At 43.4% G+C, this 26,539-nt stretch overlaps 2 protein-coding genes across 3 annotated transcripts in view; one reads left to right on the top strand and one right to left on the bottom strand.

Annotated features, from left to right (window-relative positions):
• pop1 (POP1 homolog, ribonuclease P/MRP subunit) overlaps positions 1 to 1,631 on the top strand; it is a 30,029-nt gene extending 28,398 nt beyond the window's left edge. The window contains exon 16 of the mRNA XM_079625083.1: positions 258 to 1,631. Within this exon, the coding sequence (XP_079481209.1) occupies positions 258 to 954 (697 nt within the window). The 3' untranslated portion in view covers positions 955 to 1,631. The remainder of the gene's footprint in view (positions 1 to 257) is intronic.
• A 3,354-nt stretch (positions 1,632 to 4,985) lies between these two features.
• Positions 4,986 to 26,539, bottom strand: part of nipal2 (NIPA like domain containing 2) — a 22,300-nt gene continuing 746 nt past the window's right edge. For both annotated transcript variants that reach the window (XM_079625778.1, XM_079625777.1), the window contains exons 3-12: positions 24,665 to 24,733; positions 24,404 to 24,572; positions 11,982 to 12,041; positions 11,692 to 11,813; positions 11,474 to 11,570; positions 6,010 to 6,148; positions 5,830 to 5,918; positions 5,683 to 5,746; positions 5,410 to 5,504; positions 4,986 to 5,321 (exon numbers count right to left, since the gene is read on the bottom strand). In XM_079625778.1, coding sequence (XP_079481904.1) covers positions 5,215 to 5,321; positions 5,410 to 5,504; positions 5,683 to 5,746; positions 5,830 to 5,918; positions 6,010 to 6,148; positions 11,474 to 11,570; positions 11,692 to 11,813; positions 11,982 to 12,041; positions 24,404 to 24,572; positions 24,665 to 24,733 — 1,011 coding nt within the window. In that variant the 3' untranslated portion in view covers positions 4,986 to 5,214. The remainder of the gene's footprint in view (positions 5,322 to 5,409; positions 5,505 to 5,682; positions 5,747 to 5,829; positions 5,919 to 6,009; positions 6,149 to 11,473; positions 11,571 to 11,691; positions 11,814 to 11,981; positions 12,042 to 24,403; positions 24,573 to 24,664; positions 24,734 to 26,539) is intronic.

Raw genomic sequence — 26,539 nt, forward strand, 5'->3', positions numbered from 1 at the left:
ACCTGCCTTTAATTTTCAAGTGATCCTGACGTGCTCTGAAGACCTTAATTGGTTGGTTCAGGTGTGTTTAATTAGGGTTGGAGATGAACTGTGCAGGACAGTCGATCGCCAGGAGCAGGATTAGGCACCCCTGCCCTAAAAAGTGCAAACTAGCCTTCTGTGAAACAAACTACCTGGGAAACTTTCACTCTATGATTGTTCAATTTAGCAGTTAATCCACAAATCACATTTGATCTGATTGTGTGTGTGTGTTGCAGGAGTCTGAAGGAGCTGCGGCTGCTGTCTGGTTGGATCCGGCATCGGATGCGTCTGCGCATGACCCCTGACCCCCCTCGGACCCGGCTGCGCATGACCCCTGACCCCCCTCTGACCCGACTGGGCGTGACCCCTGACCCCCCGCTGACCCCTGCGGCGGCTACAGCTCTACAGCAGGAGTTCAGGCGTTCTCTCATCTGGGTGCGTCTGCGTCTGCTGAGTAAAGGCCAGCCGGCGCTGCACGCCATGGTGTGTGTGCCCACGACCTCTGACCTCCAGCTGCTGCGTACAGATGGACACTGCAGTGGCCCGCAGGAGCCCCGACACACAGATCACCTGAGGGACCCGCAGGAGCCCCGACACACAGATCCGGCCCGGAGTGACCCGCAGGAGCCCCGACACACAGATCCGGCCCGGAGTGACCCTGCGGATCCGGAGCGTCGGGAGCGTGTCCTGCGGGGTGTGTGTCCTCCTCCTCTTCCCAGGGTCGTGTCCCACTGCAGCCGGCAGACTCTGGGATGGGTCACGCAGGGCGACTTCTCTCTGACCTCTGGGTGTGGAGAGGCTCTGGCCTTAATCAGCCTGACCGGCCTCACACACACACTCCTCACGCAGCCAAAGGACCAGCGCGGACTCCTGCTCCTGCGCAACCCCTCGTCCCTGCAGTACCGCTTCGCCCAGATCAGCCTCGACACCTGAGCACACACACACACACGCGCACACACACACACACACACACACACACACACACACCCCTCATCCCTGCAGTACCGCTTCGCCCAGATCAGCCTCGACACCTGAGCACACACACACACACGCGCACACACACACACACACACACACACACACACACACCCCTCATCCCTGCAGTACCGCTTCGCCCAGATCAGCCTCGACACCTGAGCACACACACACACAAGCACACACACACACACACCCCTCGTCCCTGCAGTACCGCTTCGCCCAGATTAGCCTCGACACCTGAGCACACACACACACACACCCCTCGTCCCTGCAGTACCGCTTCGCCCAGATCAGCCTCGACACCTGAGCACACACACACACACCCGCACACACACACACACACACACACACACACACCTCGCCCCTGCAGTACTGCTTCGCCCAGATCAGCCTCGACACCTGAATGTCAGTGTGTCACATGACTGTTCCTCGTGAGCTGCTGTTCTGTGATCTTCATGCATGTCGAACTTCGAAGTCCATGCGCTGAATTATACCTTTTTTTTTTTAAATGACAAACTCTTTAAATCATAAATTAGTTTTTTCTCTGCTGGGATTTGAGTGATATTTGATTTGCGAAGACATTTTATTTTGTTTAAATGTACAATATGTAAGATTTGTATAATAAAATATTCAAAAACCACTTTCACAGTGTGATAGATTTCATGCAGTTGTGTTCTTGTATAACTTTGTCTTGCAGTTAAACATGCGAGATGGTTCTACATGCGTTCTGCTGCGTTCCTCCACACGCCCAGCTTTACTTCAGGAGCACATTCAGGCACTATAGTAATTTGCTGAGGTCAGTTTGTAAAGGAAGACTACACGCCTGGCACGTATATATTCAAATGCGCATACCTATAGACTGAACATGTAATACGCATGTGCACACCTTCAGCGTTTTCGCAGGTTTGCGTTTTTAGGCCTTACGCGGAGATAACGCTTTTCAAAAAATATAAACGCTCAAAACCTATTTAAAGGTTTGCGTTCTCGAGCTCCAAACACTGTTGTGCGGATGAGCGGCCGGAGCGCGGTAAGGGTTTTCTGTTAGAGCGGTGTCGTGTTAGCGGCCCCTGAGTTAATGACTTATGATCTCTGCAACGGAAGTGAATCAATCAAAACTAACTTTATTTGGACAATAACTTTATTCTAGATCTGCTGTAAAGCCAAAACACTGTTACTGTAATCTCCTGTTATCACTGTAAAGCTGCTGTGAAACTCTATATTGTTAAAGCGCTGTATAAATGGTGACTTGACTTGTATAACTCCCCATTGTTTGCAGACAAGACTTAACAAGTGTGATGTAAACTGCACTCCTCGGTCAGATACCAAACACACAGGAGTTCCCCACCTTGTAAAAATCTCCTCAAATAAAATACGGGTAATTTGTGGAGCTTTGGCATCCTCAATGGAAAAAGCTCACTTCGGACAGTAATCAACTACAACTGAAAGATTAGCCTAACCATAACTAGCAGAGCTCTTGGGGAAAGGGCCCGTCAGGTCCACACTCGGCATGTGCCGGCTTCCGACACTGGTGTTGATTGCAAGTAACTTGACAGCTTTGAAAATTATGTTTCATACTTTTGACAAGTTTCACATTCCTTAAAGTATTTCCATGCGTCAGCTCTTAAGCTTGGCTAGTGAGCAATTTCCATCAGTCGTAGTGATGTTTTAGGCCGACCCAGGTGTCCACTTAAGGGATTGTCATGGGCATACTTGAGAAACTCCTCGTAGACCACCTTTCTGGCCGTCTGGGACACTACGAAGAAGGAAACCATTTTTAAGGACATAATGCACTCTGGAAGGACAAGGACTGGGTTGACCTGCAGCCTTGTTGCATAACCCCTGGATCTCTGGGTCATTGGACTGTGCGGTAGCAATGACGGACCAGTCTAGCGGTAAATTAGGGGGAGTTTCAGAAGAGCTGGTAGATTTGACCATGGCTAACAGACGAGGGGGAGTAGTCGCTAGGCTTCGTGCTAAGGTATCTGGTACTTTACCTGACGCTGAACTCGAATCCCTGCCGATGAAGTGTCCATCGCGTCAGCCTCGATGAAGGTTTGGGATGTTGGAAAACCCGAGTCTGTAATCCCCTCAAATGGTCTGCCCTCCAAATAGGGTCTCCATTTCTCAATGGCCCTCACCGCAGCCAAACTCTCCTTTTCCGTCTGGGAATATGAGTGCTCTGCTCCACGGAGAAGTCTGGACGCGTGAGCAATTACGTATCATTTTTCAAAACGGCCCCAAGTCCGATGTCGCTTGCGTCAGTTCGCATCTTAATAGACTAAGACTGTTAAAATCAGGAGGAGTTAACACTGGAGATTTAGTTAAGTCCTTTTTGATCCTTTCAAAAACATCTTGACATTGCAATCTGTTACCTTAAATTATACGTTTATCTCTGTAAAGCAGCTTTGAAACATTCTACATTGTTAAAAGCGCTGTATAAATGAAGATGACTTGACTTGACTTAGTCCATGTCCAAGGGGATTGTTTCTTCTTTAGAGCATGAAGAGGTGCGGCTTTCTCTGATATATTTGGTATAAATTTATGATGCCAACTTGCCAATCCCAAAAGTCTTTGCACGTCCTTGAGTGATTGTGGAACTGGAAAGTCACAGACGGCAGCTCCAGGATCTTGACACCTTCCCCAGATACAACATGACCCAGGAAAGGGATAATCTCTGTACAAGCTTGCATTTCTTGAGGTTCAAAGTCAGTCCGGCTTGATGTAAACAAATGAAAACTTGACTCAAAGGCTGTAAATGCTGCTGCTCATTTGTGGAATACACCACAATATCATCGATGTAAACGAAGCAATGTCTTTAAGCACATACTCCATTAATCTATGGAAAGAGGCAGCAGCATTTTTGAAACCAAAAGGTAGACGCAAGAATTAAAGTTGCCCAGCAGAAGTCACGAATGCAGTTTTGGGAATGCTCTCTGGTTCCTTCTCAACTCTTTAGGTCTAAGGGACTGAAAACCGAGACTCCATGCAATGACTCCAGTATCTCCTGAACTTGTGGCGTGGGACCGCCTAAAGCCCTATTCGGACGGGACTAGTTTCACGGGGACGTTAGAGATTTAAATTCTGTCCGAATCTGCCATGTCTGTCTTTTTCTCACGAGGCCTCTGTAAAAATTCCAGAGCAAATTACCTACTGTTTTTCGTCAAACTCGGCGGTCCTCAGAGAAATCTAATCCCGTCCGAATGCGAATGTCTGTGATTGCCGAAAATGTTTGTTTCCGAAACGCTTTTTCTTGTGTGTTTTGGTCAACGTGAACTACCGTACAATCTCTCGCTATCGTGCCGGTATTCAAGTTTCTGCTTTTTGCGCACCGATAATGGATGTAAGTTACGTTAGATGTGTTCGGTACACTGCGAAGAAATAAAAAAAATGAAATCAAGAAGAAGAGCCAAATCACGTAAACTGTTAAGACTGGCTACTGTAATATCAGTTTCAGGTAAGATTACTTTAATTTCTGCACTTAATTACATAATGTGTACGTTATATAAGTTAAAACTTGTATTTCCAGTGGGTTTATTATAAGAACCCAGTTCTATAAAATCATGATGATAAATGTATGTTTAGTTTTTTTTTACTACAATTTTTATAAAATGTTTACAAAACAATAAATACGTAAGGACGTTTTACTTTATATTTCAAAGTGCTTAATTTCTAAATTGCTAAATCAAACCCCGTCCCGTCCGAATAGGGTTTTGTGTGTCTTTGCATTCAGCCCACGGTAATCCACACATGGTCGTGAACCTCCATCTCAGCGGAGGAGGTGAAGTGTAGTGTGTGTATTGACTATCCAAAGTGTTCAATTAAACGTCCTCTAGTTTCTGCTCAGGCAACATTAATGATGCAGCATCCAGTGCTAGTCACACACTTTACCTTCACGAGGTGTGTGTGTGTGTGTGTGTGTATTTTATACAATACTAGTCATTTTGTCATGTTTTTCATTCAGGCAAAGTATCAGACTCTGTTTTTTTCATGTTACATTGTTTATTTTTTAAAAATCACACTGCTCGCATAACACTTAGACAGTTATGCATTCAAAATGAACTATTTTATAGTTAGACTCTCTCTCACACACACACACGCATACACACTCACACAGACACATACACACTCACACACATTCTTAAACACACACACACACACACACACACACACACACACTGAGTGTTACTGCAGTTCTCTCTCTCTCTCTCTCTCTCTCTACGGCTCGTCCTGCTGTATTCCGCTGTTGCATGTGAATTTAGACGCCAGCGTTCCATATTTCTTGTCCTCTGGCTGCGGCTGCACTTTATCCGTACAACTTTTGCCTGAAAAAAAACAAACAAAATGATTATTTTCTATATTATATTCACGTCCGGCTCGATCCCTGGACTATCAGGCGTTATCGAGAGATACCTGGAATCTGGCCCATGGAAATGAACACGCTGTCCATCTTGATTCTGGGACGAGCTCGTGCGATCAGGAAAACTCCAGTGAATGCCAGCAGACACCTGAGCCACACACACACACACACACACACACACACACACACACACACACACACACACACACACACACACACACACACACACACACACACACACACACACACACACCTTAAGCCACAAACACACAAGTGGCAAATATTGTTATAAATAATAATTGTAAAAATGTTCAAGAAATGCTCACCCGACCACAAACATGATGATGTATATCACGGATAAACCATAAAATTCTTCATAAAATAAAATGCCTAGAAATACAAGTATATTTTTTCAGTTATTTTTGTGTTTCCAGGGATGAAGCGAAGCCGCAACACTTCTGAGCTCGACTGACCGGCGACGATGGCGCTGGCGGTGAAGAACACGTAGTTGATGGGCACGATCTCAGTGGCGTCGAACAGCTTCATGGCCTGATTCAGGAACCTGAGCGGATCCAAGAGACCAGCGGGATTATTCCCAGCAAAATACTGTGAGTTTGTGTGTGTGTGTGTGTGGGTGAGAGAGAGAGACGCACTTGATCTGGAAGGCGCAGGATATGATCATGATGATGAACATGATGTAGAAGATGGGATAGGTGAGCTGTAAGTGACTTCCTCGGATCGTCTCCGTGATCATTCCTGAAACGGCCTTCACCGAGATCACCGTCACCGACGCTGCAACACACACACACACACACACACACACACACACACAACGTCTCTGCGCTTCAGGATCAATCATTCTCAAACTAGACTGAAGACTAGACTGAAGTGTTTCTATGCCAAAACTAGGAAATAAAAAAAAAACTAGTTTTAAAAAGTGAACAAAAAAAAAGTTACACAATTTTACGTTTATTGTTATGAAAAATGCACTAATATACTATTTTCAAGTTGTATATGAAGTGGGGAGAACAAATATTTGATACACTGCCGATTTTGCAGGTTTTCCTACTTACAAAGCATGTAGAGGTCTGTAATTTTTATCATAGGTACTCTTCTACTGTGAGTTAGATTCTACATAGGAATCTAAAAAATCCAAAAATCCAGAAAATCACATTGTATGTTTTTCAAATCATTAATTTGCATTTTATTGCATGACATAAGTATTTGATCACCTACCAACCAGTAAGAATCTGGCTCTCACAGACCTGTTAGTTTTTCTTTAAGAAGCCCTCCTGTTCTCCACTCATTACCTGTATTAACTGCCCCTGTTTGAACTTACAGACCTGTCTCTCTCCTACCATTCATTGTGAAAACACTTGAACGAGTTGCCTTCAACCAAGTATCATTTTTCCTCTCCTCTCTCTGACCAACCAACTAGATGTAAACCAATCTGGCTTCAAGAAAGGGCATTCAACCGAGACTGCATTGCTGTCAGTCACAGAAGCCCTACGGATCGCAAAAGCTGCCTCCAAATCATCAGTTCTCATTCTCCTGGATCTGTCTGCTGCCTTCGGCACTGTGAATCATCAGATCCTCCTGTCCACCCTCTCATCACTGGGCATCACAGGAACTCCTCTCCACTGGTTTGAGTCCTATCTCACAGGAAGGTCCTTCAGGATCGCTTGGAGTGGCGAGGTATCCAAAGCACATCAACTGACTACAGGGGTTCCTCAGGGTTCAGTTCTGGGACCGCTCCTCTTCTCCATTTACACCACATCACTGGGACCCATCATACAGGCACATGGCTTTTCTTACCACTGCTATGCTGATGACACCCAGCTCTACCTCTCATTTCAACCTGATGATCCCACAGTAGCTGCACATATCTCAAGCTGCCTGGCAGACATCTCGGCATGGATGAAGGAACATCACCTGCAGCTCAACCTGGCAAAGACTGAGCTTCTCGTCCTCCCTGCCAATCCGTCTCTACAGCACGACTTCACTATCCAGCTAGATTCAACTTTAATCACCCCATCAAGGTCGGTCAGAAACCTTGGAGTAACATTTGATGAGCATCTGACCTTCAAAGACCACATCACAAAGACAGCTCGATCATGCAGGTTTGCACTGCACAACATCAGGAAGATCAGGCCCTTCCTAACTGAGCATGCAACACAACTTCTCGCCCAGGCCTTGGTTATCTCTAGGCTTGATTACTGCAATGCTCTTCTGGCTGGTCTTCCATCATGTGCAACTAAACCTCTACAAATGATCCAGAAGGCTGCAGCCCGTCTTGTCTTCAACGAGCCCAAAAGGGCCCACGTCACTCCTCTCCTCTCCTCTCCACGCTGCTCGCATCAAGTTCAAGGCATTGACGCTTGCTTACAGATCGACCACAGGCTCAGCTCCTCCTACTTTCACTCGCTCCTACGAGTCTACATCCCTACCAGAAGCCTGCGATCGGTCAATGAGTGACGGCTCGTGGGTCCATCACAGAAAGCCACAAAAACACTAATCAATAATGAAACAATAATCATTCACGGTTCCATGCTGGTGGAATGATCTCCCTACCCTCGTCCGGAATGCAGAATCCCTGACTACATTCAAAAAACAACTGAAAACTCATCTCTTCCGTGAGCACTTGACATAATAAAAAAATAAAAAAACTTTAATCCTCCCTTGTTTGGCTTATGCTACTCTGAGCAATGCCTGAACTTTGTATTTTGAGCACTTCTTGCGTTATTTTTGCCTCTTCACGATGACTCGCTTGCTGTAGTCCTCAGTTGTAAGTCGCTTTGGATAAAAGCGTCTGCTAAATGACTAAATGTAAATGTAAACTCATTACCTGTATAAAAGACACCTGTCCACAAACTCAATCAAACAGACTCCAACCTCTCCACAGTGGCCAAGACCAGAGAGCTGTGTAAGGACATCAGGGATAAACTGTAGACCTGCACAAGGCTGGGATGGGCTACAGGACAATAGGCATCAGCTTGAGGAGAAGGCAACAACTGTTGCAGCAATTATTAGAAAATGGAAGAAGTTCAAGATGACGGTCAATCTCCCTTGGTCTGGGGCAGCATGCAAGATCTCACCTCGAGGGGCATCAGTGATCATGAGGAAGGAGAGGGGTCAGCCCAGAACTACACGGCAGGACCTGGTCAATGACCTGAAGAGAGCTACAGTCTCAAAGAAAACCATTAGTAACACACTACGCCGTCATGGATTAAACTCCTGCAGCGCACGCAAGGTCCCTCTGCTCAAGCCAGCGCATGTCCAGGCCCGTCTGAAGTCTGCCTTGACCATCTGGATGATCCAGAGGAGGAATGGGAGAATGTCATGTGGTCTGATGAGATAAAAATTGAGCTTTTTGTTCTAAACTCCACTCGCCGTGTTTGGAGGAAGAAGAAGGATGAGTACAACCCCAAGAACACCATCCCAACAGTGAAGCATGGAGGTGGACACATCATTCTCTGGGGATGCTCTTCTGCAAAGGGGATCGGACGACTGCACCGTATGAGGGGAGGATGGATGGGGCCGTGTATCGCCAGATCTTGGCCAACAACCTCCTTCCCTCAGTAAGAGCATTGAAGATGGGTCGTGGCTGGGTCTCCCAGCAGGACAGCGACCCGAAACACACAGCCAGGGCAACTGGCTCCGTAAGACTGGCTCCGTAAGAAGCATCTCAAGGTCCTGGAGTGGCCTAGCCAGTCTCCAGACCTGAAATCAATAGAAGATCTTTGGAGGAGCTGAGAGTCCGTATTGCCCAGCGACAGCCCCGAAACCTGAAGGATCTGGAGAAGGTGTGTATGGAGGAGTGGGTCAGAATCCCCAGTGTGTGCAAACCTGAAGGATCTGGAGAAGGTGTGTATGGAGGAGTGGGTCAGAATCCCCAGTGTGTGCAAACCTGAAGGATCTGGAGAAGGTGTGTATGGAGGAGTGGGTCAGAATCCCCAGTGTGTGCAAACCTGGAGGATCTGGAGAAGGTGTATGTGGAGGATCTGGAGAAGGTGTGTATGGAGGAGTGGGCCAGAAGGTGTGTATGGAGGAGTGGGTCAGAATCCCCAGTGTGTGCAAACCTGAAGGATCTGGAGAAGGTGTGTATGGAGGAGTGGGCCAGAATCCCCAGTGTGTGCAAACCTGAAGGATCTGGAGAAGGTGTGTATGGAGGAGTAGGCCAGAATCCCCAGTGTGTGCAAACCTGAAGGATCTGGAGAAGGTGTGTGTGGAGGAGTGGGCCAGAATCTCCAGTGTGTGCAAACCTGAAGGATCTGGAGAAGGTGTGTATGGAGGAGTGGGCCAGAATCCCCAGTGTGTGCAAACCTGAAGGATCTGGAGAAGGTGTGTATGGAGGAGTGGGCCAGAATCCCCAGTGTGTGCAAACCTGAAGGATCTGGAGAAGGTGTGTATGGAGGAGTGGGCCAGAATCCCCAGTGTGTGCAAACCTGAAGGATCTGGAGAAGGTGTGTATGGAGGAGTGGGCCAGAATCCCCAGTGTGTGCAAACCTGAAGGATCTGGAGAAGGTGTGTATGGAGGAGTGGGCCAGAATCCCCAGTGTGTGCAAACCTGAAGGATCTGGAGAAGGTGTGTGTGGAGGAGTGGGCCAGAATCCCCAGTGTGTGCAAACCTGAAGGATCTGGAGAAGGTGTGCATGGAGGAGTGGGCCAGAATCCCCAGTGTGTGCAAACCTGAAGGATCTGTAGAAGGTGTGTATGGAGGAGTGGGCCAGAATCCCCAGTGTGTGCAAACCTGAAGGATCTGGAGAAGGTGTGTATGGAGGAGTGGGCCAGAATCCCCAGTGTGTGCAAACCTGAAGGATCTGGAGAAGGTGTGTATGGAGGAGTGGGCCAGAAGGTGTCTGTGGAGGAGTGGGCCAGAAGGTGTGTGTGGAGGAGTGGGCCAGAATCCCCAGTGTGTGCAAACCTGAAGGATCTGGAGAAGGAAGGTGTGTGTGGAGGAGTGGGACAGAATCCCCAGTGTGTGCAAACCTGGAGGATCTGGAGAAGGTGTATATGGAGGAGTGGGCCAGAATCCCCAGTGTGTGCAAACCTGAAGGATCTGGAGAAGGTGCGTATGGAGGAGTGGGCCAGAAGGTGTGTATGGAGGAGTGGGTCAGAAGGTGTGTATGGAGGAGTGGGTCAGAATCCCCAGTGTGTGCAAACCTGAAGGATCTGGAGAAGGTGTGTATGGAGGAGTGGGCCAGAATCCCCAGTGTGTGCAAACCTGAAGGATCTGGAGAAGGTGTGTATGGAGGAGTGGGTCAGAATCCCCAATGTGTGCAAACCTGAAGGATCTGGAGAAGGTGTGTATGGAGGAGTGGGCCAGAATCCCCAGTGTGTGCAAACCTGGTCCAGAACTGCAGGAAACCTATGATCTTTGTAACTGCAAACAAAGGTTTCTGTACCAAATATTAAGTTTGGCTTTTCTGCTGTATCAAATACTTATGTCATGTAATAAAATGCTAAGTAATTACTTAAAAATCAAACAATGTGATTTTCTGGATTTTTGTCTTAGATTCCGTCACTCACAGTTGAAGATTTCCTATGATAAAAATTACAGACCTCTACATGCTTTGTAAGTGGGAAAACCTGCAAAACCGGCAGTGTAAGTTGTTGTTGTTTTCTGTTTTATTTGACTGCTGCTGTAAGGTCAATGTTAATTTCTGTACTTAGAATTGAGGACCCCCTCGAAAACGAGATGGTTCATCTCAAGGGGTTATTCCTCTTCAATAAATAAATGTCAAATAGTATCAAATACTTGTTCTCCCCACTGTATTTTCAAAAACAAGTTTTACTCTAAAACTGTGAGAAAATCAAAGCCATAAATCTAAACAAGTTGTGTTCCAAATTTGAGGTTGATATCTCAGTAAATGAGCTTTCAGTGAGATGTTGTTTGGCTGCAGTACCAAATGCTCCCACTAGACCACGAGGAGCACGAGTGTGACTATCGTTTACAGGACCATTTAACCTGTTCGAATCATGACCAGGATTTTTTTGTGTTCACATCGCAAGTGCCAAAACCTTTACCAAGTTTCGTACCTATCTTGAAGAAGTAAAAAATAACAAAAGGAAGCAGACACTTTCTCATTATCTTCAGTCTCATACGTATATTCTCACCGAGTAACGCCACCATGACCATGATGATCACGATGTGCTTCATGTTCCTGCAGTTGTACAGATACATCAGGACAGCGAAGAGGATCGCTTCAAACGACTGCAGAGACAGATAAAACACTCCTCAAGCACCACAGCATTTATATTCAGTTGTGTTTGTGTTTGTGTCACTTTTCCAATGGCTTCTTGGTGGGTTTGAAGTGTGAGGAGATGAAACTCACGAAGTAGATGAGGAAGAGCCAGCTGACCAGCGAGCGCTCCACCATGTTGGCCGTCACATGAGGGGACGAATGAGGGGCAAAGGTCACCAGAAAGTATGTGCCGGTCAGAGCTAAAGCTCCTCCTGTGAACACGAACACACGATTGACAATCTTGTAATAAAGCTGTTCGTTCACAGGAGGGGCTTTAGCTCTGACCGGCTCATACATTCTGGTGACCTTTGAGTTTCATTATTTTACAGTATAACAATAGTAGACGAGAACTTGAGGCGCGAATATGAATGTGATCTCACCGAGGATATCTGAAGCACGTAACGTTTCCTTGAGGAACAACACAGAAATAACAGCACTCGCTGAAAGAGAAGAACCAACATTAAAAGCTTTAAACGCCATTAGAAGAGTAAAATACTGAGTGTGCTGTTTTACTGTGGTGTTTTACTGTCCCTGATGTGGTGTTTTACTGTCCCTGATGTGGTGTTTTACTGTCTCTGATGTGGTGTTTTACTGTCTCTGATATGGTGTTTTACTGTGGTGTTTTACTGTCCCTGATGTGGTGTTTTACTGTCCCTGATGTGGTGTTTTACTGTCCCTGATGTGGTGTTTTACTGTCTCTGATGTGGTGTTTTACTGTCTCTGATGTGGTGTTTTACTGTCTCTGATGTGGTGTTTTACTGTGGTGTTTTACTGTCTCTGATGTGGTGTTTTACTGTGGTGTTTTACTGTCTCTGATGTGGTGTTTTACTGTGGTGTTTTACTGTCTCTGATGTGGTGTTTTACTGTCTCTGATGTGGTGTTTAACCGTCCCTGATGTGGTGTTTTACTGTCTCTGATGTGGTGTTTTACTGTGGTGTTTTACTGTCTCTGATGTGGTGTTTTACTGTCTCTGATGTGGTGTTTAACCGTCCCTGATGTGGTGTTTTACTGTCTCTGATGTGGTGTTTTACTGTGGTGTTTTACTGTCTCTGATGTGGTGTTTTACTGTCTCTGATGTGGTGTTTTACTGTCTCTGATGTGGTGTTTTACTGTCTCTGATGTGGTGTTTTATTGTCTCTGATGTGGTGTTTTACTGTCTCTGATGTGGTGTTTAACTGTCTCTGATGTGGTGTTTTACTGTCTCTGATGTGGTGTTTTACTGTCTCTGATGTGGTGTTTTACTGTTCATGATGTGGTGTTTTACTGTCCCTGATGTGGTGTTTTACTGTCCCTGATGTGGTGTTTTACTGTCCCTGATGTGGTGTTTTACTGTGGTGTTTTACTGTCCCTGATGTGGTGTTTTACTGTGGTGTTTTACTGTCTCTGATGTGGTGTTTTACTGTCCCTGATGTGGTGTTTTACTGTCCCTGATGTGGTGTTTTACTGTCCCTGATGTGGTGTTTTACTGTGGTGTTTTACTGTCTCTGATGTGGTGTTTTACTGTCTCTGATGTGGTGTTTTACTGTCCCTGATGTGGTGTTTTACTGTCCCTGATGTGGTGTTTTACTGTCCCTGATGTGGTGTTTTACTGTCTCTGATGTGGTGTTTTACTGTGGTGTTTTACTGTGGTGTTTTACTGTCCCTGATGTGGTGTTTTACTGTCTCTGATGTGGTGTTTTACTGTCTCTGATGTGGTGTTTTACTGTCCATGATGTGGTGTTTTACTGTCCCTGATGTGGTGTTTTACTGTGGTGTTTTACTGTCTCTGATGTGGTGTTTTACTGTGGTGTTTTACTGTCCCTGATGTGGTGTTTTACTGTGGTGTTTTACTGTCTCTGATGTGGTGTTTTACTGTCTCTGATGTGGTGTTTTACTGTGGTGTTTTACTGTCTCTGATGTGGTGTTTTACTGTCCCTGATGTGGTGTTTTACTGTCTCTGATGTGGTGTTTTACTGTCTCTGATGTGGTGTTTTACTGTGGTGTTTTACTGTCCCTGATGTGGTGTTTTACTGTGGTGTTTTACTGTCTCTGATGTGGTGTTTTACTGTGGTGTTTTACTGTCCCTGATGTGGTGTTTTACTGTGGTGTTTTACTGTCTCTGATGTGGTGTTTTACTGTCTCTGATGTGGTGTTTTACTGTGGTGTTTTACTGTCTCTGATGTGGTGTTTTACTGTCCCTGATGTGGTGTTTTACTGTCTCTGATGTGGTGTTTTACTGTCTCTGATGTGGTGTTTTACTGTGGTGTTTTACTGTCCCTGATGTGGTGTTTTACTGTGGTGTTTTACTGTCCCTGATGTGGTGTTTTACTGTCCCTGATGTGGTGTTTTACTGTGGTGTTTTACTGTGGTGTTTTACTGTCCCTGATGTGGTGTTTTACTGTGGTGTTTTACTGTCCCTGATGTGGTGTTTTACTGTGGTGTTTTACTGTCTCTGATGTGGTGTTTTACTGTGGTGTTTTACTGTCCCTGATGTGGTGTTTTACTGTCCCTGATGTGGTGTTTTACTGTCTCTGATGTGGTGTTTTACTGTCTCTGATGTGGTGTTTTACTGTCTCTGATGTGGTGTTTTACTGTGGTATTTTACTGTCCCTGATGTGGTGTTTTACTGTCTCTGATGTGGTTTTACTGTCCCTGATGTGGTGTTTTACTGTGGTGTTTTACTGTCTCTGATGTGGTGTTTTACTGTCCCTGATGTGGTGTTTTACTGTGGTGTTTTACTGTCTCTGATGTGGTGTTTTACTGTCCCTGATGTGGTGTTTTACTGTGGTGTTTTACTGTCTCTGATGTGGTGTTTTACTGTGGTGTTTTACTGTCCCTGATGTGGTGTTTTACTGTGGTGTTTTACTGTCTCTGATGTGGTGTTTTACTGTGGTGTTTTACTGTCCCTGGTGTGGTGTTTTACTGTCTCTGATGTGGTGTTTTACTGTGGTGTTTTACTGTCCCTGATGTGGTGTTTTACTGTCCCTGATGTGGTGTTTTACTGTCTCTGATGTGGTGTTTTACTGTCCCTGGTGTGGTGTTTTACTGTGGTGTTTTACTGTCTCTGATGTGGTGTTTTACTGTGGTGTTTTACTGTCTCTGATGTGGTGTTTTACTGTCTCTGATGTGGTGTTTTACTGTCTCTGATGTGGTGTTTTACTGTCCCTGGTGTGGTGTTTTACTGTGGTGTTTTACTGTCTCTGATGTGGTGTTTTACTGTGGTGTTTTACTGTCCCTGATGTGGTGTTTTACTGTGGTGTTTTACTGTCCCTGATGTGGTGTTTTACTGTGGTGTTTTACTGTCCCTGATGTGGTGTTTTACTGTGGTGTTTTACTGTCTCTGATGTGGTGTTTTACTGTGGTGTTTTACTGTGGTGTTTTACTGTCCCTGATGTGGTGTTTTACTGTGGTGTTTTACTGTCTCTGATGTGGTGTTTTACTGTGGTGTTTTACTGTGGTGTTTTACTGTCTCTGATGTGGTGTTTTACTGTGGTGTTTTACTGTCTCTGATGTGGTGTTTTACTGTGGTGTTTTACTGTCCCTGATGTGGTGTTTTACTGTGGTGTTTTACTGTCCCTGATGTGGTGTTTTACTGTCTCTGATGTGGTGTTTTACTGTGGTGTTTTACTGTCTCTGATGTGGTGTTTTACTGTGGTGTTTACTGTCTCTGATGTGGTGTTTTACTGTCTCTGATGTGGTGTTTTACTGTGGTGTTTTACTGTCTCTGATATGGTGTTTTACTGTCTCTGATGTGGTCTTTTACTGTGGTGTTTTACTGTCTCTGATGTGGTGTTTTACTGTCTCTGATGTGGTGTTTTACTGTGGTGTTTTACTGTCCCTGGTGTGGTGTTTTACTGTCTCTGATGTGGTGTTTTACTGTGGTGTTTTACTGTCCCTGATGTGGTGTTTTACTGTGGTGTTTTACTGTCCCTGGTGTGGTGTTTTACTGTGGTGTTTTACTGTCTCTGATGTGGTGTTTTACTGTGGTGTTTTACTGTCCCTGATGTGGTGTTTTACTGTGGTGTTTTACTGTCTCTGATGTGGTGTTTTACTGTGGTGTTTTACTGTCTCTGATGTGGTGTTTTACTGTGGTGTTTTACTGTCCCTGATGTGGTGTTTTACTGTGGTGTTTTACTGTCCCTGATGTGGTGTTTTACTGTGGTGTTTTACTGTCTCTGATGTGGTGTTTTACTGTGGTGTTTTACTGTCTCTGATGTGGTGTTTTACTGTGGTGTTTTACTGTCCCTGATGTGGTGTTTTACTGTGGTGTTTTACTGTCCCTGATGTGGTGTTTTACTGTCTCTGATGTGGTGTTTTACTGTGGTGTTTTACTGTCTCTGATGTGGTGTTTTACTGTGGTGTTTACTGTCTCTGATGTGGTGTTTTACTGTCTCTGATGTGGTGTTTTACTGTGGTGTTTTACTGTCTCTGATGTGGTGTTTTACTGTCTCTGATGTGGTGTTTTACTGTGGTGTTTTACTGTCTCTGATGTGGTGTTTTACTGTCTCTGATGTGGTGTTTTACTGTGGTGTTTTACTGTCCCTGGTGTGGTGTTTTACTATCTCTGATGTGGTGTTTTACTGTGGTGTTTTACTGTCCCTGATGTGGTGTTTTACTGTGGTGTTTTACTGTCCCTGGTGTGGTGTTTTACTGTGGTGTTTTACTGTCTCTGATGTGGTGTTTTACTGTGGTGTTTTACTGTCCCTGATGTGGTGTTTTACTGTGGTGTTTTACTGTCTCTGATGTGGTGTTTTACTGTGGTGTTTTACTGTCTCTGATGTGGTGTTTTACTGTGGTGTTTTACTGTCCCTGGTGTGGTGTTTTACTGTGGTGTTTTACTGTCTCTGATGTGGTGTTTTACTGTGGTGTTTTACTGTCCCTGATGTGGTGTTTTACTGTGGTGTTTTACTGTCCCTGATGTGGTGTTTTACTGTGGTGTTTTACTGTCTCTGATGTGGTGTTTTACTGTGGTGTTTTACTGTCTCTGATGTGGTGTTTTACTGTCTCTGATGTGGTGTTTTACTGTGGTGTTTTACTGTCCCTGATGTGGTGTTTTACTGTGGTGTTTTACTGTCCCTGATGTGGTGTTTTACTGTCTCTGATGTGGTGTTTTACTGTGGTGTTTTACTGTCTCTGATGTGGTGTTTTACTGTGGTGTTTTACTGTCTCTGATGTGGTGTTTTACTGTCTTTGATGTGGTGTTTTACTGTGGTGTTTTACTGTCTCTGATGTGGTGTTTTACTGTCTCTGATGTGGTGTTTTACTGTGGTGTTTTACTGTCTCTGATGTGGTGTTTTACTGTGGTGTTTTACTGTCTCTGATGTGGTGTTTTACTGTCTCTGATGTGGTGTTTTACTGTCTCTGATGTGCTGTTTTACTGTCCCTGGTGTGGTGTTTTACTGTGGTGTTTTACTGTCTCTGATGTGGTGTTTTACTGTGGTGTTTTACTGTCCCTGATGTGGTGTTTTACTGTGGTGTTTTACTGTCCCTGATGTGGTGTTTTACTGTGGTGTTTTACTGTCTCTGATGTGGTGTTTTACTGTGGTGTTTTACTGTCTCTGATGTGGTGTTTTACTGTGGTGTTTTACTGTCCCTGATGTGGTGTTTTACTGTGGTGTTTTACTGTCCCTGATGTGGTGTTTTACTGTCTCTGATGTGGTGTTTTACTGTGGTGTTTTACTGTCTCTGATGTGGTGTTTTACTGTGGTGTTTACTGTCTCTGATGTGGTGTTTTACTGTCTCTGATGTGGTGTTTTACTGTGGTGTTTTACTGTCTCTGATATGGTGTTTTACTGTCTCTGATGTGGTGTTTTACTGTGGTGTTTTACTGTCTCTGATGTGGTGTTTTACTGTGGTGTTTTACTGTCCCTGGTGTGGTGTTTTACTGTCTCTGATGTGGTGTTTTACTGTGGTGTTTTACTGTCCCTGATGTGGTGTTTTACTGTGGTGTTTTACTGTCCCTGGTGTGGTGTTTTACTGTGGTGTTTTACTGTCTCTGATGTGGTGTTTTACTGTGGTGTTTTACTGTCCCTGATGTGGTGTTTTACTGTGGTGTTTTACTGTCTCTGATGTGGTGTTTTACTGTGGTGTTTTACTGTCTCTGATGTGGTGTTTTACTGTGGTGTTTTACTGTCCCTGATGTGGTGTTTTACTGTGGTGTTTTACTGTCCCTGATGTGGTGTTTTACTGTGGTGTTTTACTGTCTCTGATGTGGTGTTTTACTGTGGTGTTTTACTGTCTCTGATGTGGTGTTTTACTGTGGTGTTTTACTGTCCCTGATGTGGTGTTTTACTGTGGTGTTTTACTGTCCCTGATGTGGTGTTTTACTGTCTCTGATGTGGTGTTTTACTGTGGTGTTTTACTGTCTCTGATGTGGTGTTTTACTGTGGTGTTTACTGTCTCTGATGTGGTGTTTTACTGTCTCTGATGTGGTGTTTTACTGTGGTGTTTTACTGTCTCTGATGTGGTGTTTTACTGTCTCTGATGTGGTGTTTTACTGTGGTGTTTTACTGTCTCTGATGTGGTGTTTTACTGTCTCTGATGTGGTGTTTTACTGTGGTGTTTTACTGTCCCTGGTGTGGTGTTTTACTATCTCTGATGTGGTGTTTTACTGTGGTGTTTTACTGTCCCTGATGTGGTGTTTTACTGTGGTGTTTTACTGTCCCTGGTGTGGTGTTTTACTGTGGTGTTTTACTGTCTCTGATGTGGTGTTTTACTGTGGTGTTTTACTGTCCCTGATGTGGTGTTTTACTGTGGTGTTTTACTGTCTCTGATGTGGTGTTTTACTGTGGTGTTTTACTGTCTCTGATGTGGTGTTTTACTGTGGTGTTTTACTGTCCCTGGTGTGGTGTTTTACTGTGGTGTTTTACTGTCTCTGATGTGGTGTTTTACTGTGGTGTTTTACTGTCCCTGATGTGGTGTTTTACTGTGGTGTTTTACTGTCCCTGATGTGGTGTTTTACTGTGGTGTTTTACTGTCTCTGATGTGGTGTTTTACTGTGGTGTTTTACTGTCTCTGATGTGGTGTTTTACTGTCTCTGATGTGGTGTTTTACTGTGGTGTTTTACTGTCCCTGATGTGGTGTTTTACTGTGGTGTTTTACTGTCCCTGATGTGGTGTTTTACTGTCTCTGATGTGGTGTTTTACTGTGGTGTTTTACTGTCTCTGATGTGGTGTTTTACTGTGGTGTTTTACTGTCTCTGATGTGGTGTTTTACTGTCTTTGATGTGGTGTTTTACTGTGGTGTTTTACTGTCTCTGATGTGGTGTTTTACTGTCTCTGATGTGGTGTTTTACTGTGGTGTTAACTGTCTCTGATGTGGTGTTTTACTGTCTCTGATGTGGTGTTTTACTGTGGTGTTTTACTGTCTCTGATGTGGTGTTTTACTGTCCCTGATGTGGTGTTTTACTGTCCCTGATGTGGTGTTTTACTGTCCCTGATGTGGTGTTTTACTGTGGTGTTTTACTGTCTCTGATGTGGTGTTTTACTGTGGTGTTTTACTGTCCCTGATGTGGTGTTTTACTGTCCCTGATGTTGTGTTTTACTGTCTCTGATGTGGTGTTTTACTGTCTTTGATGTGGTGTTTTACTGTCTCTGATGTGGTGTTTTACTGTGGTGTTTTACTGTCCCTGATGTGGTGTTTTACTGTCTCTGATGTGGCGTTTTACTGTCTCTGATGTGGCGTTTTACTGTCTCTGATGTGGTGTTTTACTGTCTCTGATGTGGTGTTTTACTGTCTCTGATGTGGTGTTTTACTGTCTCTGATGTGGTGTTTTACTGTCTCTGATGTGGTGTTTTACTGTCTCTGATGTGGTGTTTTACTGTCTCTGATGTGGTGTTTTACTGTCTCTGATGTGGTGTTTTACTGTCTCTGATGTGGTGTTTTACTGTCTCTGATGTGGTGTTTTACTGTCTCTGATGTGGTGTTTTACTGTCCCTGATGTGGTGTTTTACTGTCTCTGATGTGGTGTTTTACTGTCTCTGATGTGGTGTTTTACTGTCCCTGATGTGGTGTTTTACTGTCTTATGTTCCCTGATGTGGTGTTTAACTGTCCCTGATGTGGTGTTTTACTGTCCCTGATGTGGTGTTTTACTGTCCCTGATGTGGTGTTTAACTGTCCCTGATGTGGTGTTTTACTGTGGTGTTTTTACTGTCCCTGATGTGGTGTTTTACTGTGGTGTTTTACTGTCTCTGATGTGGTGTTTTACTGTCCCTGATGTGGTGTTTTACTGTCCCTGATGTGGTGTTTTACTGTGGTGTTTTACTGTCCCTGATGTGGTGTTTTACTGTGGTGTTTTACTGTCCCTGATGTGGTGTTTTACTGTGGTGTTTTACTGTCTCTGATGTGGTGTTTTACTGTCCCTGATGTGGTGTTTTACTGTCCCTGATGTGGTGTTTTACTGTGGTGTTTTACTGTTTTTGATGTGGTGTTTTCCTGTCTCTGATTTGGTGTTTTACTGTGGTGTTTTACTGTCTCTGATGTGGTGTTTTACTGCCTCTGATGTGGTGTTTTACTTTGGTGTTTTACTGTCCCTGATGTGGTGTTTTACTGTGGTGTTTTACTGTCCCTGATGTGGTGTTTTACTGTGGTGTTTTACTGTCTTTGATGTGGTGTTTTACTGTCCCTGATGTGGTGTTTTACTGTCCCTGATGTGGTGTTTTACTGTCTTTGATGTGGTGTTTTACTGTGGTGTTTTACTGTCCCTGATGTGGTGTTTTACTGTCTCTGATGTGGTGTTTTACTGTCCCTGATGTGGTGTTTTACTGTGGTGTTTTACTGTCTTTGATGTGGTGTTTTACTGTCCCTGATGTGGTGTTTTACTGTGGTGTTTTACTGTCTTTGATGTGGTGTTTTACTGTCCCTGATGTGGTGTTTTACTGTCTCTGATGTGGTGTTTTACTGTCTCTGATGTGGTGTTTTACTGTGGTGTTTTACTGTCCCTGATGTGGTGTTTTACTGTCTCTGATGTGGTGTTTTACTGTTTCTGATGTGGTGTTTTACTGTCTCTGATGTGGTGTTTTACTGTCTCTGATGTGGTGTTTTACTGTCTCTGATGTGGTGTTTTACTGTGGTGTTTTACTGTCTCTGATGTGGTGTTTTACTGTCTCTGATGTGGTGTTTTACTGTCTCTGATGTGGTGTTTTACTGTCTCTGATGTGGTGTTTTACTGTCTCTGATGTGGTGTTTTACTGTCTTTGATGTGGTGTTTTACTGTCTCTGATGTGGTGTTTTACTGTCTCTGATGTGGTGTTTTACTGTGGTGTTTTACTGTCTCTGATGTGGTGTTTTACTGTCTTTGATGTGGTGTTTTACTGTCTCTGATGTGGTGTTTTACTGTCTCTGATGTCGTGTTTTACTGTGGTGTTTTACTGTCCCTGATGTGGTGTTTTACTGTCTCTGATGTGGTGTTTTACTGTCTCTGATGTGGTGTTTTACTGTCTCTGATGTGGTGTTTTACTGTCTCTGATGTGGTGTTTTACTGTGGTGTTTTACTGTCTCTGATGTGGTGTTTTACAGTCTCTGATGTGGTGTTTTACTGTCTCTGATGTGGTGTTTTACTGTCCCTGATGTGGTGTTTTACTGTCTCTGATGTGGTGTTTTACTGTCCCTGATGTGGTGTTTTACTGTCCCTGATGTGGTGTTTAACTGTCCCTGATGTGCTGTTTTACTGTGGTGTTTTACTGTCCCTGATGTGGTGTTTTACTGTGGTGTTTTACTGTCTCTGATGTGGTGTTTTACTGTCCCTGATGTGGTGTTTTACTGTCCCTGATGTGGTGTTTTACTGTCTCTGATGTGGTGTTTTACTGTCCCTGATGTGGTGTTTTACTGTGGTGTTTTACGGTCTCTGATGTGGTGTTTTACTGTCTCTGATTTGGTGTTTTACTGTGGTGTTTTACTGTCCCTGATGTGGTGTTTTACTGTCTCTGATGTGGTGTTTTACTGTCTCTGATGTGGTGTTTTACTGTCTCTGATGTGGTGTTTTACGGTCTCTGATGTGGTGTTTTACTGTGGTGTTTTACTGTCTCTGATGTGGTGTTTTACTGTCTCTGATGTGGTGTTTTACTGTCTCTGATGTGGTGTTTTACTGTGGTGTTTTACTGTCTCTGATGTGGTGTTTTACTGTCTCTGATGTGGTGTTTTACTGTCTCTGATGTGGTGTTTTACTGTGGTGTTTTACTGTCCCTGATGTGGTGTTTTACTGTCTCTGATGTGGTGTTTTACTGTCTCTGATGTGGTGTTTTACTGTCTCTGATGTGGTGTTTTACTGTCTCTGATGTGGTGTTTTACTGTGGTGTTTTACTGTCCCCGATGTGGTGTTTTACTGTGGTGTTTTACTGTCTCTGGTGTGGTGTTTTACTGTCTCTGATGTGGTGTTTTACTGTCTCTGATGTGGTGTTTTACTGTGGTGTTTTACTGTCCCTGATGTGGTGTTTTACTGTCTCTGATGTGGTGTTTTACTGTGGTGTTTTACTGTCCCTGATGTGGTGTTTTACTGTCTCTGATGTGGTGTTTTACTGTCTCTGATGTGGTGTTTTACTGTCTCTGATGTGGTGTTTTACTGTCTCTGATGTGGTGTTTACTGTCTCTGATGTGGTGTTTTACTGTGGTGTTTTACTGTCCCTGATGTGGTGTTTTACTGTGGTGTTTACTGTCCCTGATGTGGTGTTTTACTGTGGTGTTTTACTGTCCCTGATGTGGTGTTTTACTGTGGTGTTTACTGTCCCTGATATGGTCTTTTACTGTGGTGTTTTACTGTCCCTGATGTGGTGTTTACTGTCTCTGATGTGGTGTTTTACTGTCTCTGATGTGGTGTTTACTGTCTCTGATGTGGTGTTTACTGTCTCTGATGTGGTGTTTTACTGTCTCTGATGTTGTGTTTTACTGTCCCTGATGTGGTGTTTTACTGTCTCTGATGTGGTGTTTTACTGTGGTGTTTTACTGTCCCTGATATGGTGTTTTACTGTGGTGTTTTACTGTCTCTGATGTGGTGTTTTACTGTGGTGTTTTACTGTCCCTGGTGTGGTGTTTTACTGTGGTGTTTTACTGTCTCTGATGTGGTGTTTTACTGTGGTGTTTTACTGTCCCTGATATGGTGTTTTACTGTGGTGTTTTACTGTCTCTGATGTGGTGTTTTACTGTGGTGTTTTACTGTCCCTGATATGGTGTTTTACTGTGGTGTTTTACTGTCTCTGATGTGGTGTTTTACTGTCTCTGATATGGTGTTTACTGTCTCTGATGTGGTGTTTTACTGTCTCTGATATGGTGTTTACTGTCCCTGATATGGTGTTTACTGTGGTGTTTTACTGTCTCTGATGTGGTGTTTACTGTCTCTGATGTGGTGTTTACTGTCTCTGATGTGGTGTTTTACTGTCTCTGATGTGGTGTTTTACTGTGGTGTTTTTACTGTCCCTGATATGGTGTTTTACTGTCTCTGATGTGGTGTTTTACTGTGGTGTTTTACTGTCTCTGATGTGGTGTTTTACTGTGGTGTTTTACTGTCTCTGATGTGGTGTTTTACTGTGGTGTTTTACTGTCCCTGATATGGTGTTTTACTGTGGTGTTTTACTGTCTCTGATGTGGTGTTTTACTGTCTCTGATGTGGTGTTTTACTGTCTCTGATGTGGTGTTTACTGTCTCTGATGTGGTGTTTATTGTCTCTGATGTGGTGTTTTACTGTCTCTGATGTGGTGTTTTACTGTCTCTGATGTGGTGTTTTACTGTGGTGTTTTACTGTCCCTGATGTGGTGTTTACTGTCCCTGATGTGGTGTTTTACTGTGGTGTTTTACTGTCTCTGATGTGGTGTTTTACTGTCTCTGATGTTGTGTTTTACTGTGGTGTTTTACTGTCCCTGATATGGTGTTTTACTGTGGTGTTTTACTGTCTCTGATGTGGTGTTTTACTGTGGTGTTTTACTGTCCCTGATATGGTGTTTTACTGTGGTGTTTTACTGTCTCTGATGTGGTGTTTTACTGTCCCTGATATGGTGTTTACTGTCTCTGATGTGGTGTTTTACTGTCTCTGATGTGGTGTTTACTGTCCCTGATATGGTGTTTACTGTGGTGTTTTACTGTCTCTGATGTGGTGTTTACTGTCTCTGATGTGGTGTTTTACTGTCTCTGATGTGGTGTTTTACTGTGGTGTTTTACTGTCCCTGGTATGGTGTTTTACTGTGGTGTTTTACTGTCTCTGATGTGGTGTTTTACTGTGGTGTTTTACTGTCCCTGATATGGTGTTTTACTGTGGTGTTTTACTGTCTCTGATGTGGTGTTTTACTGTCTCTGATGTGGTGTTTTACTGTGGTGTTTTACTGTCCCTGATATGGTGTTTTACTGTGGTGTTTTACTGTCTCTGATGTGGTGTTTTACTGTGGTGTTTTACTGTCCCTGATATGGTGTTTTACTGTGGTGTTTTACTGTCCCTGATATGGTGTTTTACTGTCCCTGATGTGGTGTTTTACTGTCCCTGATATGGTGTTTTACTGTGGATTTTTACTGTCTCTGATGTGGTGTTTTACTGTCTCTGATGTGTTGTTTTACTGTGGTGTTTTACTGTCCCTGATATGGTGTTTTACTGTGGCGTTTTACTGTCTCTGATGTGGTGTTTTACTGTCCCTGATATGGTGTTTTACTGTCTCTGATGTGGTGTTTTACTGTCTCTGATGTGGTGTTTTACTGTGGTGTTTTACTGTCTCTGATATGGTGTTTTACTGTGGTGTTTTACTGTCCCTTATGTGGTGTTTTACTGTCTCTGATGTGGTGTTTTACTGTCCCTGATGTGGTGTTTTACTGTCTCTGATGTGGTGTTTTACTGTGTTGTTTTACCGATGACAGACACACAGCCGAGAGGAGCGATGAGCGACGCCGGAGCAAATCCATACGCAGCAAAGTTTCCCAGTTCTCCCAATCCCATGAGCAAGATCCCACACCACCACAGACGACTGGTGTAGTACGGCCTCGTCCCTCGCTGAGATTGACGCATGTGTGTGTATTTCTGCACAGCAAACACCAGCAGAGATCTAAACACTGAAACACTGAAGAGCAGATTGAGTGTATGTTCATGTTGAAGAGTGTGTCGAGGTTCACCTGGATATTTAAGGAGATGCTGATGAGAAAGTTTCCACACACTGCAATGCAGATCCCCACGATATAGACCTGTGAACACAAAACTTGAGCTCATAGACCACAGAAACGCACACGTCTTGATCCTGAAACAACATTCCTATTGAAGATAGTCATTAACGTCAAAATGAATCCTAAAATCATAAGGAAACAATAGGCTGATAAATAATGTCGCTAGTGTAGGGAAAGATGGGACGAAGTACAGGAGTACAGTCAATCAATACACTGAGTTTATTATCAGATTAGAGGCTGTTTTATCTGTAGATTGAGTTTAATCTCAGGTTAGATGCTTTAGTTTGAGTTTAATCTCAGATTAGATGTTTTTTTTAGCTGTAGTTTGAGTTTAATCTCAGGTCAGATGCTGTAGTTTGAGTTTAATCTCAGGTCAGATGCTGTAGTTTGAGTTTAATCTCAGGTCAGATGCTGTAGTTTGAGTTTAATCTCAGATTAGATGCTTTTTTTAGCTGTAGTTTGAGTTTAATTTCAGATTAGATGTTTTTTTTAGCTGTAGTTTGAGTTTAATCTCAGGTCAGATGCTGTAGTTTGAGTGTAATATCAGATTAGATGCTTTTTTAGCTGTAGTTTGAATTTAATTTCAGGTTAGATGTTGTAGTTTAAGCTTAATCTCAGGTTAGATCCTGTAGTTTGAGTTTAATTTCAGGTTAGATGCTGTAGTTTGAATTTAATCTCAGGTTAGATGCTGTAGTTTGAGTTTAATCTCAGGTTAGATGCTGTAGTTTGAGTTTAATCTCAGGTTAGATGCTGTAGTTTGAGTTTAATCTCAGGTTAGATGCTGTAGTTTGAGTGTAATATCAGATTAAATGCTTTTTAGCTGTAGTCTGAGTGTAATATCAGATTAGATGCTTTTTTAGCTGTAGTTTGAGTTTAATCTCAGGTTAGAAGCTTTAGTTTGAGTTTAATCTCAGGTCAGATGCTGTAGTTTGAGTTTAATCTCAGGTTAGATGCTGTAGTTTGAGTTTAATCTCAGTTTAGATGCTGTAGTTTGAGTTTAATCTCAGGTTAGATGTTGTAGTTTGAGTTTAATCTCAGGTTAGATGTTGTAGTTTGAGTTTAATCTCAGGTTAGATGCTGTAGTTTGAGTTTAATCTTAGGTCAGATGCTGTAGTTTGAGTGTAATATCAGATTAGATGCTTTTTTAGCTGTAGTTTGAATTTAATTTCAGGTTAGATGTTGTAGTTTAAGCTTAATCTCAGGTTAGATCCTGTAGTTTGAGTTTAATTTCAGGTTAGATGCTGTAGTTTGAATTTAATCTCAGGTTAGATGCTGTAGTTTGAGTTTAATCTCAGGTTAGATGCTGTAGTTTGAGTTTAATCTCAGGTTAGATGCTGTAGTTTGAGTTTAATCTCAGGTTAGATGCTGTAGTTTGAGTGTAATATCAGATTAAATGCTTTTTAGCTGTAGTCTGAGTGTAATATCAGATTAGATGCTTTTTTAGCTGTAGTTTGAGTTTAATCTCAGGTTAGAAGCTTTAGTTTGAGTTTAATCTCAGGTCAGATGCTGTAGTTTGAGTTTAATCTCAGGTTAGATGCTGTAGTTTGAGTTTAATCTCAGTTTAGATGCTGTAGTTTGAGTTTAATCTCAGGTTAGATGTTGTAGTTTGAGTTTAATCTCAGGTTAGATGTTGTAGTTTGAGTTTAATCTCAGGTTAGATGCTGTAGTTTGAGTTTAATCTCAGGTCAGATGCTGTAGTTTGAGTTTAATCACAGGTTATATGTTGTAGTTTGAGTTTAATCTCAGATTATATGTTGTAGTTTGAGTTTAATCTCAGATTATATGTTGTAGTTTGAGTTTAATCTCAGGTCAAATGCTGTAGTTTGA

Source organism: Phoxinus phoxinus, assembly GCF_949152265.1.
Source record: "Phoxinus phoxinus genome assembly, chromosome: 10".
In the NCBI taxonomy this organism is placed as follows: Eukaryota; Metazoa; Chordata; class Actinopteri; order Cypriniformes; family Leuciscidae; genus Phoxinus; species Phoxinus phoxinus.